The sequence below is a fragment of the Alosa alosa genome, chromosome 1, assembly GCF_017589495.1.
Source record: "Alosa alosa isolate M-15738 ecotype Scorff River chromosome 1, AALO_Geno_1.1, whole genome shotgun sequence".
Classification (NCBI taxonomy): domain Eukaryota; kingdom Metazoa; phylum Chordata; class Actinopteri; order Clupeiformes; family Clupeidae; genus Alosa; species Alosa alosa.
In genome coordinates, this window is record NC_063189.1 from 38,877,026 (window position 1) to 38,900,149 (window position 23,124).

General features: G+C 39.8%; 2 protein-coding genes across 3 annotated transcripts in view; one reads left to right on the forward strand and one right to left on the reverse strand.

The window, feature by feature from the left end:
• The window catches only part of LOC125299593, a 355,198-nt gene that overhangs the window by 128,205 nt on the left and 203,869 nt on the right, over positions 1 to 23,124 (reverse strand). The window lies entirely within an intron of this gene.
• On the forward strand, positions 5,754 to 22,028 carry si:dkey-9i23.14 (L-asparaginase). Of its 2 annotated transcripts, XM_048251108.1 has the most exons (7): positions 5,755 to 5,919; positions 7,263 to 7,394; positions 8,527 to 8,622; positions 9,017 to 9,177; positions 11,380 to 11,463; positions 11,764 to 11,926; positions 21,671 to 22,028. In XM_048251108.1, the coding sequence occupies exons 1-7, from the start codon at positions 5,842 to 5,844 to the stop codon at positions 21,827 to 21,829; spliced, it is 873 nt and encodes a 290-aa protein (XP_048107065.1). In that variant the 5' UTR covers positions 5,755 to 5,841; the 3' UTR covers positions 21,830 to 22,028. The 2 variants fall into 2 exon arrangements, with proteins under 2 accessions (XP_048107073.1, XP_048107065.1); XM_048251116.1 differs by lacking the exon at positions 8,527 to 8,622 and having other exon boundaries at positions 5,754 to 5,919.

Consider the following 23,124-nt stretch of genomic DNA (forward strand, 5'->3'; position numbering starts at 1 on the left):
GCCAGGGCTAGTCTAGCAACTCTCTGTTGGCTTGTGAGCTCCAGAAATCGAAACTTAATCAGGGCATTGAAATCGTGTATAGAGTCGTTTGGTGGGCTTAACATAATGATTGATGGCAGAATTGCAAAGGTTTGGCTTGAATAGAGCTGCACAGTCCTGCCCACAGCCGATGCCGGATGTAAAAAGTCAATGCAATTTCTCCATTGACAATTGCGGTGTAAGCCATAAAAACTTAACTGCACGTGGTAGACTTAAAACCAGCTACGGTTGTACTAAGCGATTGTATATGCTCCTATAGACACCAAGAGTTCGTGGGGCACTAACCTTGTTTTGAGATAAATGCCTTTTATTCGCGATCTCTTGGATAAGTACTTCATTACCCACAATCCTGAACAATCCCACAGTGATGCCTCTGATTGGTGGAAAGGCCGTTATGGTCAAGTATGAAACTTTCTCAGCGGAAAAATATTGACAAAGATGGCGGAGTTTTTTACTGCCTATGGCGAAAATCTTAATGTGATTAAAAACTAGGGATGGGCAGAACGAGGCTTTGTGAAACAACGAAACGTTCGAAGCAATTGCGCCGGAATGTGTCGAGGTTTCGAAACAATACGACACACGTAACTCCATGGTGACATCTAGTGGCCAGTTTTGCTAACATTACATTTTGACCGTGAAGCACAACTGACACGACAAGAATATAAATAGCCAACATGGAACGCAAGATTTCGTCCACAGCCACGTGGTTCAGCGGTTAACACACTTGCATTCGGCCGGAGCGGCCGGTGTTCGACTCCCTGCTGGTGCTTAGAAATTTCAGACTAGTATATGCGTTCAGTAACTAGAACATTTTTATATCTGCCAGTTAGATGTTTTGTTATTTCAGTTTCATAGTACATTATCCTTTGGAATATGCTGGAGAGGAAAATGCTACAATGGTTTTAAAATGTAGGCTATGCTTATGGCCCAGGGTTTTTTTTGGAACATGTTGTAGGGAAATAAAGGATACATGTGAAGCAGGTTAGACTAATCAGGTACAACATGGGAAAAAAAAACAACACACATTTTGTATGTCAACATACATTTTATTATAACAGTTGTTCTGCCGTCTTGGCATTTAATCTGTTTCTTGTTTTTGAATAAACCTCCCCAGCCTTGGAAAAAATCTTTTCACAAGGCACACTTGTTGCTGGCATGCACAAATATTTTTTTTTACATCACAGTTAGGTTTGGATAAACCACTCTCCTCTCCTGCCAGTATTTCAAAGGGTCAGCTGTTCTTGAAATAAAGGCATCAGTCATATATTTTTTTTACTTCTGCTACTATCTAAATATTAACGTCACTAGACTATATCTATCTAAACTATCGCTCACTGTCTGTCTAGCCTGTCAATTAATCTATATCACTAACCTATCAATCACAAGTGCACTATAAATCGCTATATCTTTATATGTCTCTATGTCGCTATATCTCTCAAAATCTCTCTCCTCACAAAAAACCCACAAAGATAGGATGTGTTTGAATGACTTTTAAGCATTCTGGGACTTTGTAATTTAGATTAAACAGGTGTTTAGCTACTCGGGTAATTGGCTCGCGCAGCAAGTGTGCCACCTGTCCAAACCAAATTGAAACACCACGAAGCCTCACTAAGCCATGGTCACGTGACATGGGCGTTTTGAACCAACCACACTTCGAAACACTGTTCGAAACACTTGCGTTTCGGAAGCTCGACACTGTTTCGAAACGTCAGCTTCGAGCGTCACATCCCTATTAAAAACTTTCTTGACGAATATTGGTACTTGTATCAACAAGGATTGGGGTTTATACATCACACGAACTTAGTCAGGGCCAATACACTATCAAATAGACCACTGTAAATGTTAGTTTAAACACTCAAACTTTTCAGGTAGGCTAGCACTAGCCGACAGGCTAACCTTTAGCATTTCCGACATTGTATGTCATTACATAATGCTGCTAACATTAGCCTACATGATGCAACACAGGTATGAATATTATGTTTTAGTGAGTGTCCAAAGGGGTGAAAGCCACTTTAAATCGGGTCACATTATTGACTGTTGTGTGTCCGAGAGTCAGTTTGTGGGTTTTGTAAGCATGAGGGACAAGACCTACAAAGTTGTGGTGAGTTAAGCAGGGAGGTTGGTAACGTTAATGCTGCTAGCAGTGCTAGTTAACATTAGATAGGCTACTGTAGCCTTCACACTGTATGATTCATATCAATCATTAACCTAGGAATACTTCGTGCATTTAATGAACATTTTGTGTAATAATTCACGGCAAATTAATAAACTGAATATGGTGGTCCAAGAGCAGACCATGCATCAGCCCGACTGAGCAGTGATGACAGCATAGGATGAGTCAGGTAGAAGCTAACGTTATGAAGCACTGCCGTTAACGTTAACCGCTTTCACACACACAATATAAAATACACGATGATAAATATAAAATTCAATATCAAAACACTATTATTTACACGATTACTCCTGAAATAACTGCTATTAACAGCACATTCACTTTATAAAAATCACTGTTTGGAGGAAAGGGTTTGCGTACTGTCGCCGGTTTTGAAATGATTTCGCGCTGGTTCGTGCATTGCTTATATATTATTCAGTGAGGCGTGGTGGTTTATGGGATGAATAGTTCCTTCGCTCGGAAATGAAAATATGTACACAGTCTTGTACCTTTGACTTTTTTTGGATTTTCTCTTCGTTTTTTCACTCGAAATGATATGTTGTATGCTTATGAGTTATGCCGTAGCTGGTTAGCCTAAGACATGCTGTAAAACTCTTTAGATACGGATTTTTCCAAACGTCAATGGGACAAATGAATGGGAATCTTACATCCGGCACCTAACCGCGTTTTGGCTGTGGGCGGGACTGTGCAGCTCTATTCCCTGCTACTTGAAAACAAATATCCTATTGCGTCCTATTGCGTGCAGAGGGAATTTGAAAGACAACTGATTATCCCGCCCCTTGGACTGAGCACTGCGAACGGTGAGTGCCCAGACCCTACATTTTAATGTGGGTCTGGCTCGCCAGGCTAAGGTGGTCCGCGAAAATTCTTCATTACAAATAGTGGTCCACACACACACAAAGTTTGAAAACCCCTGAACTAGGCTACCTCACAACACAGTTTGCCACGCAGAGAATAAGCTGCCAACACCCAAGGTATATAGTAATATATTAATAACAATTAATTTATTAATATAGCAATATAAGAGTCGCAATATTGATAATTAGAAATGCTTCCCAAGAAGCAACAGGAAATGCAGTTACCAAAGATATAAGTAAAATAGTAAAACACCTGCTACAAAGAGGAACAAAACCATTTCATCATAGCGATATATGATAGGGTACAAAAAAACAGTATGGGTATATCAATATTACAAATAACACATTGGTAAAAACAAACAAACAAAACAAGTGCGCAGTTGGGGCCCGGTGGTGCACAGGTAGCAGCTCTCTGAGCTGCAGGCAGGACAGCAACCGCTGAACGGCCCTCCAAACTCGCTGAGGATCCAAGCGAGAACGTGTGTGTGTGTGTGTCAGTGTAAGTGTTGGTTCAAGTTACTCACGGTCCACCGTCCCGACCTGGCGAATCCATAGACTGTATGGGCGAATCAGCTCGCAGCCGACCCTGGTGTTGGTTACCGCTCAGTCGTCCTCAAAGCTAGCCGTTAGCAGTCGCAGCCTGGTGGCTCTCTGGTGGGCCCAGCACCAGAGAACAGAATGCGCCCATGCAGCGTTGGCTAGCGGCAGTGAGATGCGACCTCAAACAAGGATCCTTTTTGGTTTTGGGTTGTATAACAAAATCTGTTAATGTAACAATCTTAGCAGTAAAATATTTTTAGCTAAGAATCCATTTCATATATGGGAGACCTTAGAGATAAGGAAAAACATTGTTGCGTTTAGTTCTACCTCCGGTAGTGGTATCTCAAAAATGTGGGGCCATTGTCAGCCTATCAGCTCCTCTCCTGAGGCGTTCGAATGTTCAGAGAGCTCACCATTTCGCGGGCATTAAACATTTATAAATTATCATTGGACGATATAAAATTCAAATAAAAACACAGAGAACAAACAAATCTGATTGGTCTGTACCGAATTCCATATCAACATATTGCAAAAACATAAAGCATTATCATTGTAACAAAAATTAAGTAATCAAGTAACAAAAATTAAACAGTGCGGTGATAACCACTATAAACATATTTTACAGGTGCTTACATAAGGATGGGGTGGCATGGGGGACTATAGAACAGGTGAACAGCTTTGCATGGTGTGCTACTGTTCTTAAAAATGGCCCAGACAAAGGAGATGGTAGTGGACTTCAGGAGAAGTGGCAAGGTTGCAGAGACTTTATATCCTAAATGTTATTTTTTTACTTGTGTGTGTGATAAGTGTTCATATATTTCTTGTAATTTCCCTTTGGGCATGAGTAGGCTACATCTATCTATCTATCTATCTATCTATCTACCTACCTACCTACCTACCCAGAGCCATAACAGTCTATACTGCTGTAACTCCACTGCTGCTATTATTAATTGTTAACTTCCGGGAACTATTTGAGGCTTCCATGAGATGCCATTGTTGGAAAAAAGTGGAACATTAGCGTCAATGGAGTTGTCGCAACTCTACCTTTATATGGCTCTTTACTTACCTATCTATCTATCTATCTATCTATCTATCTATAGGACGCCTGTGACTTTGCACACTGCCCAAAACAAACGCCAGCAATCACCAACAGTTGGGTCAGTGCACACCATCAGTCTGTATTTGTTGGATGAAGTTTTTCGAGTTTGGCATGTCAGTCTTTAGTCTAGCCTACTCTCCTGGGCATGTGTGGAACGAGAAGTTGATTTTTATGAACATTCTAATGACATCAGTCAGCTTTAGAATGTTGGGGTTGGCTGGGCACTGTGGGCTAACCTGACCCTAGCCAGATGAATTTCGCTTCTGCCTAGCTCCACTCATCCATCTGGAACCGATCCATTGAAGTGTTGCTTCAGAAGGCTGGGCCTAATCAAAAAATGCTTGCATATGATTGAATAAGCCACTTGTCCGTCATCTATTGACGTGCTACTTCAACCAATCACATCGAAGCCAACCCGTGACGCTGATAACAGTCTTTCCTAGCGTTCATGGGCTTCGGAAAAACCTTTCTCCGAGTGAAAACATCATCATTCCGCGTCATTCCACGCCATGTGTGTGAGTCAGAGGTCGGAAACTGGGGCTAGATTTTGCTAACAGAGTTGCCCAGTTAGGCACTTGTCATCACTTTTGTCGTCACGTTGTAGTTCGTTTGTAGTCCATGTGGCCTTTCATGTCCAACAGTTTTAATGTGAACTTGGGAATTTGCCGTTTTTGTCACTTGAAAGCTGCATATCATTCTTTCATGAGCATCTTACACTATATTTTAAGCAAATACAGTTGTTTGTTTAGGATTAGTGAGTGTATGTTTTAACCTTTGTTGTGGCATCCGTGTTTGTCACATGAACACTTGCTGTCGGAAAAACAAAGTAGCCATGGGGGCGGTGCTTGTCATTTCGAGGTGCCCTGAATGCACCATCACAGTCGCTTCTACGCTATGTCACATCTATGAAACTCCTGCTATGTCACATCTATGAAACTCCCGCCCTGCGTCCTGATTGGCTGTACCATAAAATCGGTTGCAGAAATCACTCTCAATGGAAGAGGTCCCAGATGGATGTGAGTGAAGCTAGGCGGAGCTAAGCGGAACGAAATTCATCTGGCTACGGTCAGGTTAACTGTGTGGGCAGTGTACAGCAAAGATTCTAGAGCGGAGCTCACCAGAGGTTATCGTCAATGGCTACCATGGAGCCAGTAACGTTACAAGAGGAGAAAGATGTTGACGACTGCAATGACCAAACTTCTTTCACCCAGGCAAGTACATCTATTAACTTTGATTTGCTAGTTTTTCAAGCCAGCCCATATTTACTCAAAGTAGCCTATACGTTTCTTTAGGTTAGTTAATACTTATAATACCTAATGTGACGTTTGCTAATGTGAAGTTATCTGTTGATACATTAATGTTAACATTAGCAGCTAGCACTAGCTGCTAGTCTAGTTCTAGCACAGCGTTTCTCAAACTGTGAGATATGCCAGGTGGGGCGCGAACTGACGTGAAAAACAGGAGTTATTTTTTTTTTTTTTTATCTGTAGCCTGGGCCCAGGTAGCACCCGATGCGCAATGGACGCACTGTGTTATTCACAGGGAAGCGCTCGTGTCAAGGCAGCTTAGTTAGTCCCGACCTATATGACATTTTGAACGTTGTTGTGAGAGTGGTGAATTTCATCAAAACCCGGCCCTTAAAAGCGCGTCTATTCTCCGCACTTTGCGAAGAGATGGTAGCTGACCAAAAGGCTGTACTGTTTCACAGCGAGGTTCCCGAGGTAAAGTGCTGTCGCGCCTGTTTGAGCTCCGAGTCCCCTCTTCTTGGAGGAAGAGCGCATGTTTGAATCTGCAAGCACGTTCACTAATGAACATTTCTTGACGAAGCTGGCCTTTCTTAGCGATATATTTGATAGCCTATATCTTAGCGATACATTTGAGTTAAATGTCCAGTTACAAGGCAAAGACAAGCACCTACCTCACCTAGCAAATAAGATTACTACATTCACCAAAAAAACTTATGGGACAGGCGCCTCGATCGTGACAGTATTATGCCTTTGAGATTTCTGAATCGCTGAATTTCGAAATCGCTGAAACGTCTGATTGGGAGCCACTCTTGTGATCCCATGTATTAAACAGTAGGCCTACATCACATCCCTGCAAAGTTTATTTCAAAAATATTTCCCAACCAGCAGTGCACAGTATGACTGGATTATGGATCCATTTAATGCAGCATGTTGGTATTTCATTGGATATATAGTACAATGCTGTAAAATGGCCTATGCTTCCTAATATGTTGCTGGAAAACAGAAATATGTGTGTTATGTATTTATTTATTATTATATCTGCAGCACCAGCTGATTTTAACTCTGTTGAAGAGGATATATTTAGAACTTGTCATTATTTCAATAAATTAAGTTTAAGCTTGACCTACCACTTTCTTAGAGCGATGAGGGACAGGTGGGGCTCGAGAATGCCCCCTTGATGTGGGGCAAAGTGGGGAATGAAAGAAAAAGTTTGTTTGTTTTTATTTATACATTTGAAGTGATTTATGTTTATGCTATAACTTGTATTTGGTTTTTTTCTGTTTGTTTGTTTGTTTGTTTTTTCATAGGAATTGCCCCTAGGAAACAAGCTTGAGTTGAAACCTATAATTATCAGTGGTCCAATTGTTAGGAGAAAACAGTTTCTACACTATCTTGGCATGGTTTTGGACCAGTTCTGGCTGCATTCCAGGGATATCCAGGCAAGGCAGCTTGATTTGTCATTTGACACCCAATGAATTATTGATTTGATTGAAACGTCTATAGGAACAGAAACAGAATATATGATTTACAATGTTTAACTAAGAAGAAGTCATGTCATGCTGGGGCTTCATGAGGTGGCAATTTTTATTTCTTTATTTGTTTTTAGCTATAGTTTAGCATCTCTCTGAAAAGAAACAATATAATCTGCAATAGATTCAACACATACTGTACAAATGCACTGCATATAAGACTTTGCATACAGTATATAAAATAACAGGTATTACAATAACAATGTAATTGTAGATTACACACCAGCACCTGCACACACAGGTATTCAATAACAATAAATAGCAAATAAATATCTGGGTTCTGACAGCATAATGCACAGTCACTAATGTATTGCACAGGATGCACTGGAATCCAGATAGTTAGATTAGGTAGTCAGTGGTGTTACTCACAACAGTGCGTTATTAGAGTGAAGAAGTGGTGGGCAGGGTGATATGAGTCTTTGATGATGTTTGGGGCCCCTGCATTGGCACTGGGATTTAGGAGGGTGTGCAAAGTTGGTGTGAGGGATTGCAAAAAAAGTATTATTTTTTTTTTAAGAAAATGTCCTCTGTTCTCTTGGGGTGATTTTTTTAAAGGTTTAATTTTCTTTGCAATAGTTTTGCATTCTGAGGGAATGCATGACTTACAGTAATACAAAGTAAAAGTAGCTAAAAAAGAACCCCCAGGACATTTTAGGGGCTCTGTAGTTTTAATTTCCAGTGTTCAGCAACTAAATAAATGTTCAGAGTGTCCTGGAACCACAGGATCAATTCAATAGGCATATATCAGGCAATGCCATTATTGTAGAATAGAAATAGCCTATTACGGTGGTAGTGTACTGGTTAAGGAGCTGGGCTAGCGTGCAGTAGCCTGAAAGTTGTTGGTTCAAGTCACTTTGGTCAAGAACTGTCTGCTAAATGTAATGTAATGTTAATGTAATGTAATTACATTTTTCCACAAAAAGCATAAACTAGCTTAACATATAACAGAATTATTAACACAAAATAAGTGTGGAAGTTGAGAGGAAAATAAGGCATTGTGTATATTATGAAGAACACTGAACGTAATCTCTGTTTCATGTAGTCAAAACGGTCGACGATCATTGAATTACTACCTGTTTTTGCCTGTGGTGCGGTGGAGACTAATGACCTTTATTCAGTTCAGGAAATTGTGAATAAGGTATTTCCATATAATAGAGATATTATGTGATGGAGCATTATATAACAGTTAGGTCTGATTGAAGGAGTTAATTTACTAATTCAATTCATTCAATCACTTTGTATTGTGCAAATCAGCATCATAAGTGTACCAAGTGGAATTAAATAAAAATGGAATAAAAATTCCGAGTGGGGATGTGTCACTCATTGAATGCCTCTCGTCCAATCAGAAATGAATACATAATTTGACCAGACCTAACTGTTGTATAATACATAATTATGTGATTATTTATATGAGTTTAGATGTGTGATGATAACATTGAGTTAGCCCTGACTACATGATCTACATGGACTGTGATATGAAACAGGTTTTAAGATTAAAAAGCCATTAAAAAAACTTATTTTGATGTGGGTAGATGGATGTGAACTGTGGAGACTATGATGACTTCAAGCCCATGCACAGGGCCGCTGAGTGTGGCAATATTGAAATGGTGACGTACCTGATGAAGAAGGGTTCGTCTTGGCAACTGATGAATCACTTCGGCGAGAACCCCTTATCCCTGGCCATCAAGAACAGGTAGATCATATGAATGGATGACCGATGTCATATTTTACCTCAAAAGGTGAAAAATGGTGTGGTGAGTTAATTCTTACTGTACACACAAGATCTGTTTGGACCCTGCTGAAAGATGGGCAAAAAAATTCACTGGACATGCCACATTTTTGTTTTGTCATTTTGTCTTTTTCAAACAAACTAGGCCAAATCAGATATTTGTACCTTACCCAAGAGAGAGGCACAAGTAGTTGCTCATAGGCCAAAAACTAACTTGACTCATACGCAGAGTACTCATGCATCACATTTGTTAATCATCAGCAGTCTGCAAAATGCTACTGCTGTGATTTCTCCTTGCTCTCCTCACCCGCACCCCCACTCTGTCATATCTATGTCATAGGGTACTTAGATAAATGAAGCAAATATAGCCCCATAAGCTTGGTTCCATATGCTCTGATCAGTTTCATTCCATAAAGTGAGATACAAATTGTGACTGATCTGATTAAAGCTCAAGAAGGAGTAGGTCAAATTTAACTTACAGAATTCGTTTAGACATCAATATTGTGTTGGATGTACTGTAATGTGGATCAAACTAGAAGTCCACTTGGAGAGTGCAAACCTCCGCTAACAGCACATCTGCATACCTAATATGTGAGTGAACTGAAAGTCCAGTGAAGGAGAATGAAGCCATACAGCTCTTCTATTAGGAGGTTTATCACTCTGAGTTAACTTACCCAGGTTTGTCACTAAACCATTAGGGTGGTCCTTATCAAGTCCAACTTTTTTTTTTGCAAAATGTTAGTGTCTTAACGTCTTAAACTGTTCCTTTTAACTTCAAAATTAGAAATATGCAAACATTTTGACAAAAAAATTATATTTAGAGGTAGCTCAATCATGTGGAAGATTGCCTATGTGGAAGCTGTGCTGCGTTATTGTGATATGCAAGTAATATTAAAAGTTGCTGCAAATGAACTACATTTTATTGAAATCAGAGCAACACTGACATGACAACAATGACAACAATCTCAAAAAAAGCACAAAGTTTTCAACAATCCCTCATTTCTGATACTCAGTAGCCAGTGTTGACTTTTTGCAGTCTGGATAGATCCGACAGTGATCTTCCATTCTAATAGATGGCAGATTTGATCCAACTAATTCTGGTATGGATCAAATAAACTTCACTTCTTGTTTTTGCCATGATTTTGCTCTTGGTACACAACACAACTGCAAGCAAAGCTGGGCAAGTAATGGTGAAGATGCCTTTTCCTCATACAGTTCTGTAGCACATATTTGGGGTTCCGTGGATACAATTGTTTGAATGTTTTAATGAAGACCAAAAAATGTGCTCTAAACCCAAACAAAAAAGGTGATCATCAATAGAAATATGTATTGATTCCACCAGGAAATGTAAATCTGCTAAACCGGGTCATGGATGGATTAATTTGGATTTAGTTTCTACAATAAGTAAACTGAGATATGTATGTAAAATATGTATCTAAAAGATATGGAGATTGTTTTGGAATTTTACTAGCCAGTTACAATGCCAATTCAAATAATCTGTTTTTATGAAAATCATCAAACAGAAAATCATCTGAAAGTTTAAAGCTATTGAGCCACCAGTAATTATTATGTTATGAAATCCTCTAGGAACAGAGTGAAAAGGTCTATAGGGTGCTGTGATCACATCCATATTATCATCTCAGGAACAGACCTAAGCCACTTACATAACACAAACCCAGCCAACGTTGCCCAGTTTCTGTTATTGTACTGCACAGTAAAAAAATAACCCTGTCCTAAAATATGATCGCTTACTGTACGTACACACCGCCGCCAACTTGAGCTGCAAAAGATACAGGAAGTCCTTAATTTTCAATGGAAGCCGGCTTCTCTCAGCTGCAAGAAGCGGCAAATCTGTTGGCATCGCGTTTTGGGCGTCTTGAGCGACCAGAGCGTCAAGCAGAAAGTTGAAAGTTGGTCAACTTTATGCTAATGAGCTATGACGCGGTTCAGCGGCAAACGACCAGCAACGTAGAATTCTGCCACGTCAGAGCGGCCAGAGCTTTTTTGGATCTCAAGTTGGCAGCGGTGTGTACGTACAGTTAGTCAGGAGGTCTGTCAAATACAGACCTTGTCCAGACCATTACAAAGAACTGATGATCCAAGCTGAACATGCGTTTGGTTTAATGGAAAACCAGCACAGCATTGCTTTCTTTTCTGATTTTGCAGGCATTTTGATCTCATCAAGTTTCTGAAACTGCATCACGCCGTCCTCAAGATGCCACTAGTGAGAGCAGCAATGCGCCTGCAACAGTAAGAATTTAACATTGTTTCCCCATGAACATCCTTGTGTCGTTTCAAAAATGAAATGTTTTTAAGAAATCCATAAATATCATACTAAAGTTTGTAAACAGAACATAATTCAGACCAAACGTGCACCTCGGGTTTTAGAGGTTGGGTGGTCAACTGTTGAATAAGCTTAGCAAGCACTGCTCCATACTGTTGTTTTCATTCAGAGTTTTTGTAAATTGCATTCAAATTGAATTTGAATTGCATTGCCATTCTGTCTCTTCATTTCTGTCTCTGTTTCTTACTCTGACCCTTGCCTCTCAGAGCTGTGGCCAAGAGGGACTTCTCCGCATTGTACGCTTGGTCCCTGGCTGAGCTGGACATGGATGAAAAGGACTACAATGGCCGCACAGCCATGCACCTGGCTGTGCGCATGCGTGACAAACAGCTTGTGCAGATTCTGTTGCGCTATGGGGCCACGCCTTTGGTGAGCTCACGCTGCTTTCTGCTGTCCAGTATAACATTAAATGCACATAAACATTTCACTCACTGTAATACTTTTTAATGTGATTAGTGGGTGAGTGAGTACTGTCTATTATTGCCATGTGAATGAAATGGATAATCAATAACAATTGTGAAATATAGCCGCAAGCGGCAATGGCGGGCCTGAGCACCTGCGGGCCGCAACCCGTGACATTTCGGAACCCAACAAAGCACCGACGTGGTGCGCTTCTGAAATGTACATATTTGATGTGTGTGCTAATCTGATTAATCTGATGCATCTGATGGTGATTTCCAACAGACGTGGAAAAAACACATTCCTTATCTTGCCAATTGGTGGCGCTATGTAAGGCATGTTAATAAGACATTTGAATTTCATCATCATGATATCTAATTTTGTGTAAAATTTCAGATAAATCAGTCAAAGCATTGAACATTTTTGGCACATTTCCTGCTTGGCCAGATGGTGGCGCTATGCTAGGCATGTGAATTACACATGTGAATATAATCACAATAATGATATCCAATATTTTGTAAAGTTTCAGATCAATCAATAAAGGCATTGCCAATTTCTGCCACATGTTCCTGCTTGGCCAGGTGGTGGCGCTATGCCAGGCAGGTCTATTGGGTGTCTGGATAGCATCATAATCATGATATCTATTAACCTGAGAAGTTTCAGACCATTCATTCAATGCACTGTGATTTATGACACATTTCCTCTTTATGTGGTGAGATATTAAAACCATAATATATTACAACATATCAAAAATCCCTTCACAATTTAACATCAGCAACATCTTGGCATGATGTTTGACAAATTTCACATGAATCTGACAAACCGTCTAGGAGCAGTATGTTAAAATTGATCATGTGACATCAGTGTAATTGTCATTCTTTCTGTTGCCAGTTGGTGGCGCTATGCCAAACATGCATTATGGGCATGTGAATATTATCATTAACATGGTCTTCAATGACCTGTGAAATATAAAACATTTCAAGCCATGCATGGTGAATTATGACACATTTATTGTTTATGTGGAAGGGCATTAAAATTAATAATTTCGCCATTTCGTCAAATTACAACATATCAAAAAAAGGCTTCACAATTTATAATCAGGAACATCTCGGCGTCATGTATACGAACTTTGACATGAATCGGATCAACCGTCTAGGAGGAGTACGTTAAAATTGATCATGTCCACAAAGCATAAAATCTCAATTACCTCACTTCCTGTGGGCGTGGCTAATGGCATGTTAATACAAAAGTTGTTTGTTTTTGGGAGTTACATACACCCCCCAAATTTGGTGTGTGTATCTAAAACTATATGCCAACCACAAGTCACAGTGACATAAGGGGGCGCTAGCGAGTCTCTGGGCCATACCCGGGGCCAAGCTTTTTTACCTAGCTGCTTTGTGTGACACCTGATGTGTGTGCCAAATTTCAAGACTTTTCGATTATGTTAACCACCTCAAAATATTTGCCAACCACGGGATCAGTCACCTAAAGGGGCCCTAGCGGAGTCCCTACACGGGCCAAAACTCTTATACCTAACTGCGATACCTGACACCTGATGTGTGTGCCAAATTTCAAGAGTTTTCGACCGTGTTAACTACCTCAAAAACAGGAGAGCAAAAAAGTGGAATAACAATAATAAATATAGCCGCAAGCGGCAATGGCGGGCCCGAGCACCTGCGGGCCGTAACCCGTGAAATGTCGGAATCCAACAAAGCACCGACGTGGTGCGTTTGTGAAATGTACATATTTGATGCGTGTGCTATTTGTTTTTTATTTTATTTTTCTGCCACATGTACTTTCGCTTGGCCAGGTGGGGCGAATGCAAGGCAGGCCCATTAGGGTGTCATCATAATCATAATATATATTAACCTGAGAAATTTCCAGACCATTCATTTTAAGCAAAGAACATTTCTGATACACTTTTTTGGTTGGCCAGATGGTGGCTATGTTAGGCATTGAAATTACACATGTGAATATCATCACAATAATGATATCCAAAATGTTTGTACACTTTCAGATCAATCACTTAAAGCCTGTGTTGCAGGTTAAACACCACTGTTGATTAATGGGTACATAAAGCACTCAATATATGTATATCATTTTAAAAATGTCTCCAAATGGTGTTAAATGCCAGTTTTGTTGTTTTAGCATTAGCTGTTTTTTTTGTACGCACTAGTGATGGCGCCACTTTGGGGACTACTTGATTCTTTGCTTCATTCATTTCAATGCATTTCAATGGACATCATGCGGTTACACTTTCAACATAAAAATTTGTATATTTACACTTGAATTCGTCACAGCATTTATATCACAGCTACCATATGATCTACCAATGGTAATAACGGTGCCTGATATCAATTTAGTATTTTCTCTGAATTTCGAGGTCTCGCTTTGGAGGGTATATGTTTTACATTCAATCCTATGGGAAACGGGTCGCGGTTACACTTTCAACATAAAGTTTGTATATTTACACTTCGGAATTTAAATTGAACAGCACCGAATGAAAGTCAACATGTTTTTATATCTAGTGATATCTAGTGATCATGTCGCTAGTTCAGATAAGTAGGCTACCGGGCAAACTTAGTCAGAAGATCAGAATATGAAGCATCATGATAGCTAGCTGGGCTAACTTTTTAGTCCCACCTGTGAGCCACCCCAGTTACTTAGCTTAGATTAGGCTGGTCGTGTCTTCAGCATGAATATTTTTGATAACTACTGCTCGTGATTGATTGCCATTGACATCGCCAGGGTAACGGCTTACCAAAGAGGGAGATAATATGGGTAAAGTCGCAGTTTGCAGGTGCTTGTGTGGGCTGTGCCGTCCGATGGAAACTGTGGTGGGAGAGCTGCAGTAACTAGGGAAGCCCGATTTTTTTGGCGGCTGGTCGAGGAGCCCCTGTGACCAGCATAATGACATGATCTATCTAGCTATCTATCTGTCTATATACTATATCTAGGCTATCTATAGCCTATATATTTATCTATAATCTAAGCTATCTACTGCTAACAATACCTTTATAGATCTCTCTTTACTCCTCTCTCGTTATTCTCAAGGGTCTCAAGGTGGGCTTTGGTCTGTAGTCTCCCAAGGTGACGTGAATAATGCAATGCATTGTGGGGAAAGGAGAATCACTTCAAATGCTGTGAAATATTACCTGCTTTTTTCGTGATTATATTCCGCTTTGTGATACCCAAATAACATCAAATACAATGGATAACAGTTTAAATGTTTATTATCAACAAGCAAATTGTGCAAATTCGTTGGAAAATGAACCCTGCAACACGGCCTTTAAGGCATTGTCCATTTCTGGCACATTTCTGCTTGGACCAGGTGGTGGTATGCTTATGCCAGGCAGGCCCATTGGGTGTCTGGATATCATCATAATCATAATATCTATTAACCTGAGAAAGTTTTGACCATTTATTCAAAGCATAGAGCATTTCTGGCACATTTCCTGCTTGGCCAGATGGTGGGCGCCATGCTAGGCCTATGAATTATGCATGTGAATATCATCACAATAATGATATCCGATATTTTATAAAGTTTCAGATCAATCACTTAAGGCATTGTCCATTTCGGCACATTTCCTGCTTGGCCAGGTGGTGGCGCCATGCCAGGCAGGCCCATTGGGTGTCTGGATATCATCATAATCATGATATCTATTAACCTGAGAAGTTTCAGACCATTCATTCAATGCACTGTGATTTATGACACATTTCCTCTTTATGTGGTGAGATATTAAAATCATATCAAATATATAACATATCAAAAAATCCCTTCACAATTTAACATCAGCGACATCTTGGCATATTGTTTGCCAAATTTCACATGAATCTGACAAACTGTCTTAGGAGGAGTATGTTCAAATTGATCATGTGAAATCAGCATAATTGCCATTCTTTCTGTTGCCAGTTGGTGGCGCTATGCCAAACATGCATTATGGGCATGTGAAAATTATCATTAACATGGTATTCAATGACCTCTGAAATTTTAAACATTTCAAGCCATGCACGATGAATTATGACACATTTACTGTTTGTGTCGAAGGGTATTAAAAATCATAATTTCGCCATTTCGTCAAATTACAACATATCAAAAAAAGGCTTCACAATTTATAATCAGGAACATCTCGGCGTCATGTATACCAACTTTGACAAGAATCGGATAAACCGTCTAGGAGGAGTATGTTAAAATTGATCATGTCCACAAGGCACAAATTCTCAATTACCTCACTTCCTGTGGGCGTGGCTAATGTCATGTTAATACAAAAGTTGTTTGGTTTTGGGAGTTACATACACCCACCAAATTTGGTGTGTGTATCTAAAATTATATGCCAACCACAAGTCACAGTGACATAAGGGGGTGCTATGGAGTTCCTGGGCAACGCCGTTACTTAAGCTTTATCCTCGTCTATTCACTGTATAACTTGAGGTGTGCCAAATTTCATTTCACCCATTGGAAGCACTTCTTTTGGCATCATGATTAATCACATATTTCATCACATATTAGTCTGCACAAAATCCCAAATACCTCACTTCCTGTTGGGCGTGGCTAATGCAGTGTACATCTGAGAAAAGTCGCTCATCTGGGGAGATACAGACACCTACCAAATTTGGTGTTTGTAGCTGAAAGTATATGCCCACCACGGATCAGTCATCTATAAGAAGGGGGCGTGAGCTTAGTCTCTGGGCCATACCCGGGCCAAGCTTTTTTTTTACCTAGCTGCTTTGTGTGACACCTGACGTGTGTGCCAAATTTCAAGACTTTTCGATTATGTTAACCACCTCAAAATATTTGCCAACCACGGATCAGTCACTAGGGGCGCCAGTCCACACCCGCCCGGGTCAAGCTTTGTACCTAACTCAGGCGCGTGACACCTGGACGGTGTGCCAAATTTCAAGAGTTTTTCGACCATGTTAACCACCTCAAAAACAGGAAAGCAAAAAAGAAGAATAACAATAATAATACACATAATAATAATAATAATAATAATAATAATCCTTACAAAAACAATGCTTGTCCTTGCGCCCGGCTGGTGCTTCGGGCCCTAATAAATAATCCCATAAACACAATAGGCCTTGCGCTTTTTCTTGCTCAAGGCCTAAATATAGTCATAGCGCAATGATGGCCCGAAAGCACTCCGCGGGCATAACCCGTGACATGTCGGAATCCAACAAAGCACCGACGTGGTGCTGCCAGAAAATGTACATATTTGACGCGTGTGCTATTTGCTTTTGTATTTGATTTTCTGCCACATGTACTTGTTTTGCCAGGTGGGGGCTTAATGCAAGGTGCAGGCCCATTGCGTCATCATCATATATATATTAACCTGAGAAATTTCAGACCATTCATTTTAAACAAAGAACATTTCTGGTACACTTTGTGGTTGGCCAGATGGTGGCGGTTAGGCATGGAAATTACACATGTGAATATCATCACAATAATGATATCCAAATTTTTTGTAAACGCTCAGATCAATCAGTTAAGGCATTGTCCATTTTCTGGCACACATTTCCTGCTTGACCAGGTGGTGGCGCTATGCCAGGCAGGCCCATTGGGTGTCTGGATATCATCATTATCATAATATCTATTAACATGAGAAGTTTCAGACCATTTATGCAAAGCATAGAGCATTTCTGCACATTTCCTGCTTGGCCACAGATGGTGGCTATGCTAGGCCTGTGAATTCGCATGTGAATATCATCACAATAATGATATCCAATATTTTATAAAGTTTCAGATCAATCACTTAAGGCATTGTCCATTTCTGGCACATTTCCTGCTTGGCCAGGTGGTGGCGCTTATGCCAGGCAGGCCCATTGGGTGTCTGGATATCATCATAATCATGATATCTATTAACCTGAGAAGTTTCAGACCATTCATTCAATGCACTGTGATGTATGACACATTTCCTGTTTATGTGGTGAGAAATTAAAATCATATCAAATAGCATTACAACATTCAAAAAATCCCTTCACAATTTAACATCAGCTTACATCTTGGCATATGTTTTACAAATTTCACATGAATCTGACAAAACCAAGCCTAGGAGGAGTATGTTCAAATTGATCATGTGACATCAGTATAATTTTCATCATTCTTTCTTGTTGCCAGTTGGTGGCGCTATGCCAAACATGCATTATGGGCATGTGAATATTATCATTAACATGGTCTTCAATGACCTGTGAAATTTAAAAAATGTCAAGCCATGCATGGTGAATTATGACACATTTATTGTTTATGTGGAAGGGCATTAAAAATCCATAATTCCGCCCATTTCACCAACACAACATATCAAAAAAGGCTTCACAATTTATAATCAGGAACATCTTGAGGTCATGTATACCAACTTGACATGAATCGGATCAACCGCCTAGGAGGAGTATGTTAAAATTGATCATGTCCACAACGCGACAAAAATCTCAATTAATTACCTTCCTGGGCGGCTAATGGCATGTTAATACAAAAGTTGTTTGTTTTGAAGATACATACACCCACCAAATTTGGTGTGTGTATCTAAAACTATATGCCAACCACAAGTCACAGTGACATAAGGGGGCGCTATGGAGTTCCTGGGCAACGCCCGTGCCAAGCTTTTATCCCTGTCTATTCACTGTATCACTTGATGTGTGCCAAATTTCATGCTAAACCCATGGAAGAACCTCTTTTGGCATCATGATTCATCACATATTTCATCACATATTAGTTCGTACAAAATCCCAAATACCTCACTTCCTGTTGGGCTAATGCATTGTACATACGAAAGTCGCTCATCTTGGGATACAGACACCTACCAAATTTGGTGTGTGTAGCTGAAAGCATATGCCCACCCACGGATCAGTCATCTAAGGGGGCTTAAGGGGTGCTAGCGAGTCTCTGGGCCATACCCGGGCCAAGCTTTTACCTAGCTGCTTTGTGACACCTGATGTGTGTGCTAAATTTAAGACTTTTCGATTATGTTAACCACCTCAAAATATTTTATAACCACGGGATCAGTCACCTAAGGGGCTTAGCGAAGTTTCCTTTGGCCACGCCAGGGTCAAGCTCTTGTACCTAACTGCGATGTGTGACAAATTTCAAGAGTTTTCAACCATGTTAACTACCTCAAAACAGGAAAGCAAAAAAAGAAGAATAACAATAATAATAATAAATAATAATAATAATAATAATAATCCTACAAAAAAATGGGCCTTGCTGCAATGTTCTCGGCCCTAATAAATAATCCCATAAACACAATAGGGCCTTAAGCCCGGTGCCTTCGGGCCTAAATATAGCCGGCAATGGCGGGTGAAAGCATTCCGCGGGCAGAACCCAATGTCGAAATCCAACAAAGCAACCGGCGGTAGTTTTGTGAAAATGTACATATTTGACGCAGCGTGTGCTATTTGTTTTTGTATGTTGATTTTCTGCCACATGTAATTTGCTTGGCCAGGTGGGGCTAATGCCAAGGCAGGCCCATTGGGTGTCATCATAATATATATTAACCTGAGAAATTTCAGACCATTCATTTTAAACAAAGAACATTTCTGGTACACTTTGTGGTTGGCCAGATGGTGGCTATGTTAGGCATGGAATTACACATGAATATCATCACAATAATGATATCCAAATTTTTTGTAAACGCTCAGATCAATCAATTAAGGCATTGTCCATTTTCTGGCACATTTCCTGCTTGACCAGGTGGTGGCGCTATGCCAGGCAGGCTCCATTGCGGGTGTCTGGATATCATCATTATCATAATATCTATTAACATGAGAAGTTTCAGACCATTTATGCAAAGCATTGAACATTTTGGCACATTTCCTGCTTGGCCAGATGGTGGCGCTATGCTAGGCATGTGAATTACATGTGAATATAATCACAATAATGATATCCAATATTTTATAAAGTTTCAGATCAATCAATAAAGGCATTGTCCATTTCTGGCACATTTCCTGCTTGGCCAGGTGGTGGCGCCATGCCAGGCAGGCCTATTGGGTGTCTGGATATCATCATAATCATGATATCTATTAACCTGAGAAGTTTCAGACCATTCATTCAATGCACTGTGATTTATGACACATTTCTGTTTATGTGGTGAGATATTAAAACCATATCAAATATTACAACATATCAAAAATCCTTCACAATTTAACATCAGCAACATCTTGGCATGATGTTTTGCCAAATTTCACATGAATCTGACAAACCGTCTAGGAGGAGTATGTTCAAATTGATCATGTGACATCAGTATAATTGTCATTCTTTCTGTTGTCAGTTGGTGGCGCTATGCCAAACATGCATTATGGGCATGTGAATATTATCATTAACATGGTCTTCAATGACCTGTGAAATTTAAAACATTTCAAGCCATGCATGGTGAATTATGACACATTTATTGTTTATGTGGAAGGGCATTAAAATTAATAATTTCGCCATTTCGTCAAATTACAACATATCAAAAAGGCTTCACAATTTATAATCAGGAACATCTCAAGGCCATGTATACCAACTTTGACATGAATCGGATCAACCGCCTAGGAGGAGCGTTAAAATTGATCATGTCCACAAAGCACAAAATCTCAATTACCTCACTTCCTGTGGGCGTGGCTAATGGCATGTTAATACAAAAGTTGTTTGTTTTGGGAGTTACATACACCCCCAAATTTGGTGTGTGTATCTAAAACTATATGCCAACCACAAGTCACAGGAGTTCCTGACATATTCACTGTATCACTTGATGGGCGCTATGCACCCATGGGAAGAACCTCTTTTGGCATCATGATTCATCACATATTTCATCACATATTAGTCTGCCAAATACCTCACTTCCTGTTGGGTGTGGCAATGCATTTTTACGTTCATCTTGGGGAGATACAGACTTTTGGTGTGACCCACCTCAGATCTAAAAGGGTGTAGTAGCCAAATTTCACCTGATGTGTGTGCTAAATTTCAAGACTTTTCGATTATGTTAACCACCTCAAAATATTTGCCAACCACGGATCAGTCACCTAAGGGGGCTTAGCGAAGTCCCCCTGGGCCACCGGGTCAAGCTCTTTGTACCTAACTGCGATGTGTGACAAATTTCAAGAGTTTTCGACCATGTTAACTACCTCAAAAACAGGAAAGCAAAAAAGTAGAATAACAATAATAATACTCAATAATAATAATAATAATAATAATCCTTACAAAAATAATAGGGCCTTGCGCCCTTCGGTGCTCGGGCCCTAATAATAATCCTTACAAAAACAATAGGGCCTTGCGCCCTTCGGTGCTCGGGCCCTAATAACCTGCTATTTGGGAGTGAGAAAAAATCTAGCTTGATTTGGATGATGGCAATGTGTTCATTAGGTATCAAATGTAGACCTATTTTATTACTATTTTCTGTAACACCTTAAATATTAATTGTATTGATGCAAGGCCAAGCGGTGAAGAGAGATATGCATCTGGTGTTCCACTAGCTGGCCAGGCCATTGTTGTGCTTCTGGTCTGAAGCTCACTGAAAATGTAGCCCATCAAAATATCATCTAAATACTACAGCACATTGTGAACTTTAACTTAATGGAGGTTTATATGTTCTCAATCACTGTCCCAGAATTCAGGCGTTGGCTGGGTTTTGTATAAGATTTGAAAATGTTTCATTACATATAACGGCTGAAGGACATTTTTTTTCTTGTCTTTTTTTGATAACTTCTCTTCACCACTCTTCCTTGTCTCTCATGCCCTCATCTCAGGAGAGGGATATCTGGAACCAGACTCCACTGGATGAGGCTCGCAAACATAACTTGGATGGAATCCTGACGCTCTTTCATCCACGCTTCACTGTGCAGTTTCCCAACAAACAAGCCTATTTGCAGCACATACCAAATAAGAAGCTGGAAACTGACATATGATGTCACACTGGCCCTATTTAAAAGGACAGAAGGGCATAGTCAGAGATAACATATTTCTAATTTATTTAACATAAGTTATTTTTGTGTGTTATTCAGCCATGTTTTAGCCATAATGCATTGAATCTTGATAGGAGTAACCAGAAGTCGATATTGTAAGATTTTCAATAAATCTGTGATATTTTCAAAAATAAAAATGGTTTCTTTTGCATTTTCAAAATTAAATAAAAAATTATATTTACTTCTGAGTTTACTGTGAAAATATAGAGTTTATTTCTTATCGTTGATATATTTTTTAACTGTGAAATTAAAAAGCACGTGTATGTGAAGTATCCAATGACACCTTCATTTCATTATGGCTGCTTTAGCAACACACCTTAAGCTACTGTGTAGTGGGTCCCATTTAGAAGTGGCTACTTCATTCGCGCTTTCCTTGACTCATGGAGCTGTGTGAATTTTATTACAACTTTTCGCCACGATATGGCAGTTTAAGTCCGCTTGATACTGTAAGGCGTAAGCCATTGGTTTCCAAAAGAGAATTTATTTGTGTCGCCAGCATAGCCTATTGACAATTTATGTTGTAAATAGGCCTACCTTATAAGCCTACCTGTAGCTTAGGGCAGGGGTTCCCAAACTTTTCCACGACAAGGCCCCCCAAACACCACAAGGTTCTGGCCAAAGACCCCCTTGATGTGTTATTAAACCCATCGACAATACTACGGCAAATGTAAAAATACATTAAGCTATTCCTAATAATTATTTTAGCCACAAGCACTTTGCTGTGGAGCATACAGTGTGTAAAAATTGTATTTAGGGCTTTCTGTTATATGAGAGCTATCACTCTACTATTATTCCCAGTCATTATCATGGTAAATATAATGTTCAGATATGCCTCACATTATTATAATGGCATTGTATAACAACCCTCATAGTAAAAGGTATATTTTACATTTTTCAAATGTATTTATTTGTTGCTTTTATTTTTCCTTCCAACTTCCTGAGGCCCCCCTGGCACCACCTCGCGGCCCCCACTTTGAAAACCACTGGCTTAGGGAAGCTAACAGCTTTCTATTAGGATCTAGTTTGTTAGTTACAGTTTTGTCATAACTCCCTAATGCATTTTTGCATTTAGAATAGCCAGAGCGTGAATATCTCAATCGGAAAATTAAACAATATCGGGTGCCTATGGACTAGGCTGGGTGAACCCAGCCTGATCTGCCCGCTATTTATTTTTTGATTTCTTAAAAGATTGAGCTTGGTCTGGTGAAAGCCAGACTAGCCATGGACCTCAGTTACAC

Excerpts from the sequence above, each read along its gene's own strand:
- si:dkey-9i23.14 (XM_048251108.1), top strand. The coding sequence starts at position 5,842 with ATGGCTACCATGGAGCCAGTAACGTTACAAGAGGAGAAAGATGTTGAC. Across the intron at positions 5,920-7,262 it reads ACCAAACTTCTTTCACCCAG|GAATTGCCCCTAGGAAACAA; the intron begins GCAAGTACATCT and ends GTTTTTTCATAG. Across the intron at positions 11,464-11,763 it reads GCAGCAATGCGCCTGCAACA|AGCTGTGGCCAAGAGGGACT; the intron begins GTAAGAATTTAA and ends CTTGCCTCTCAG.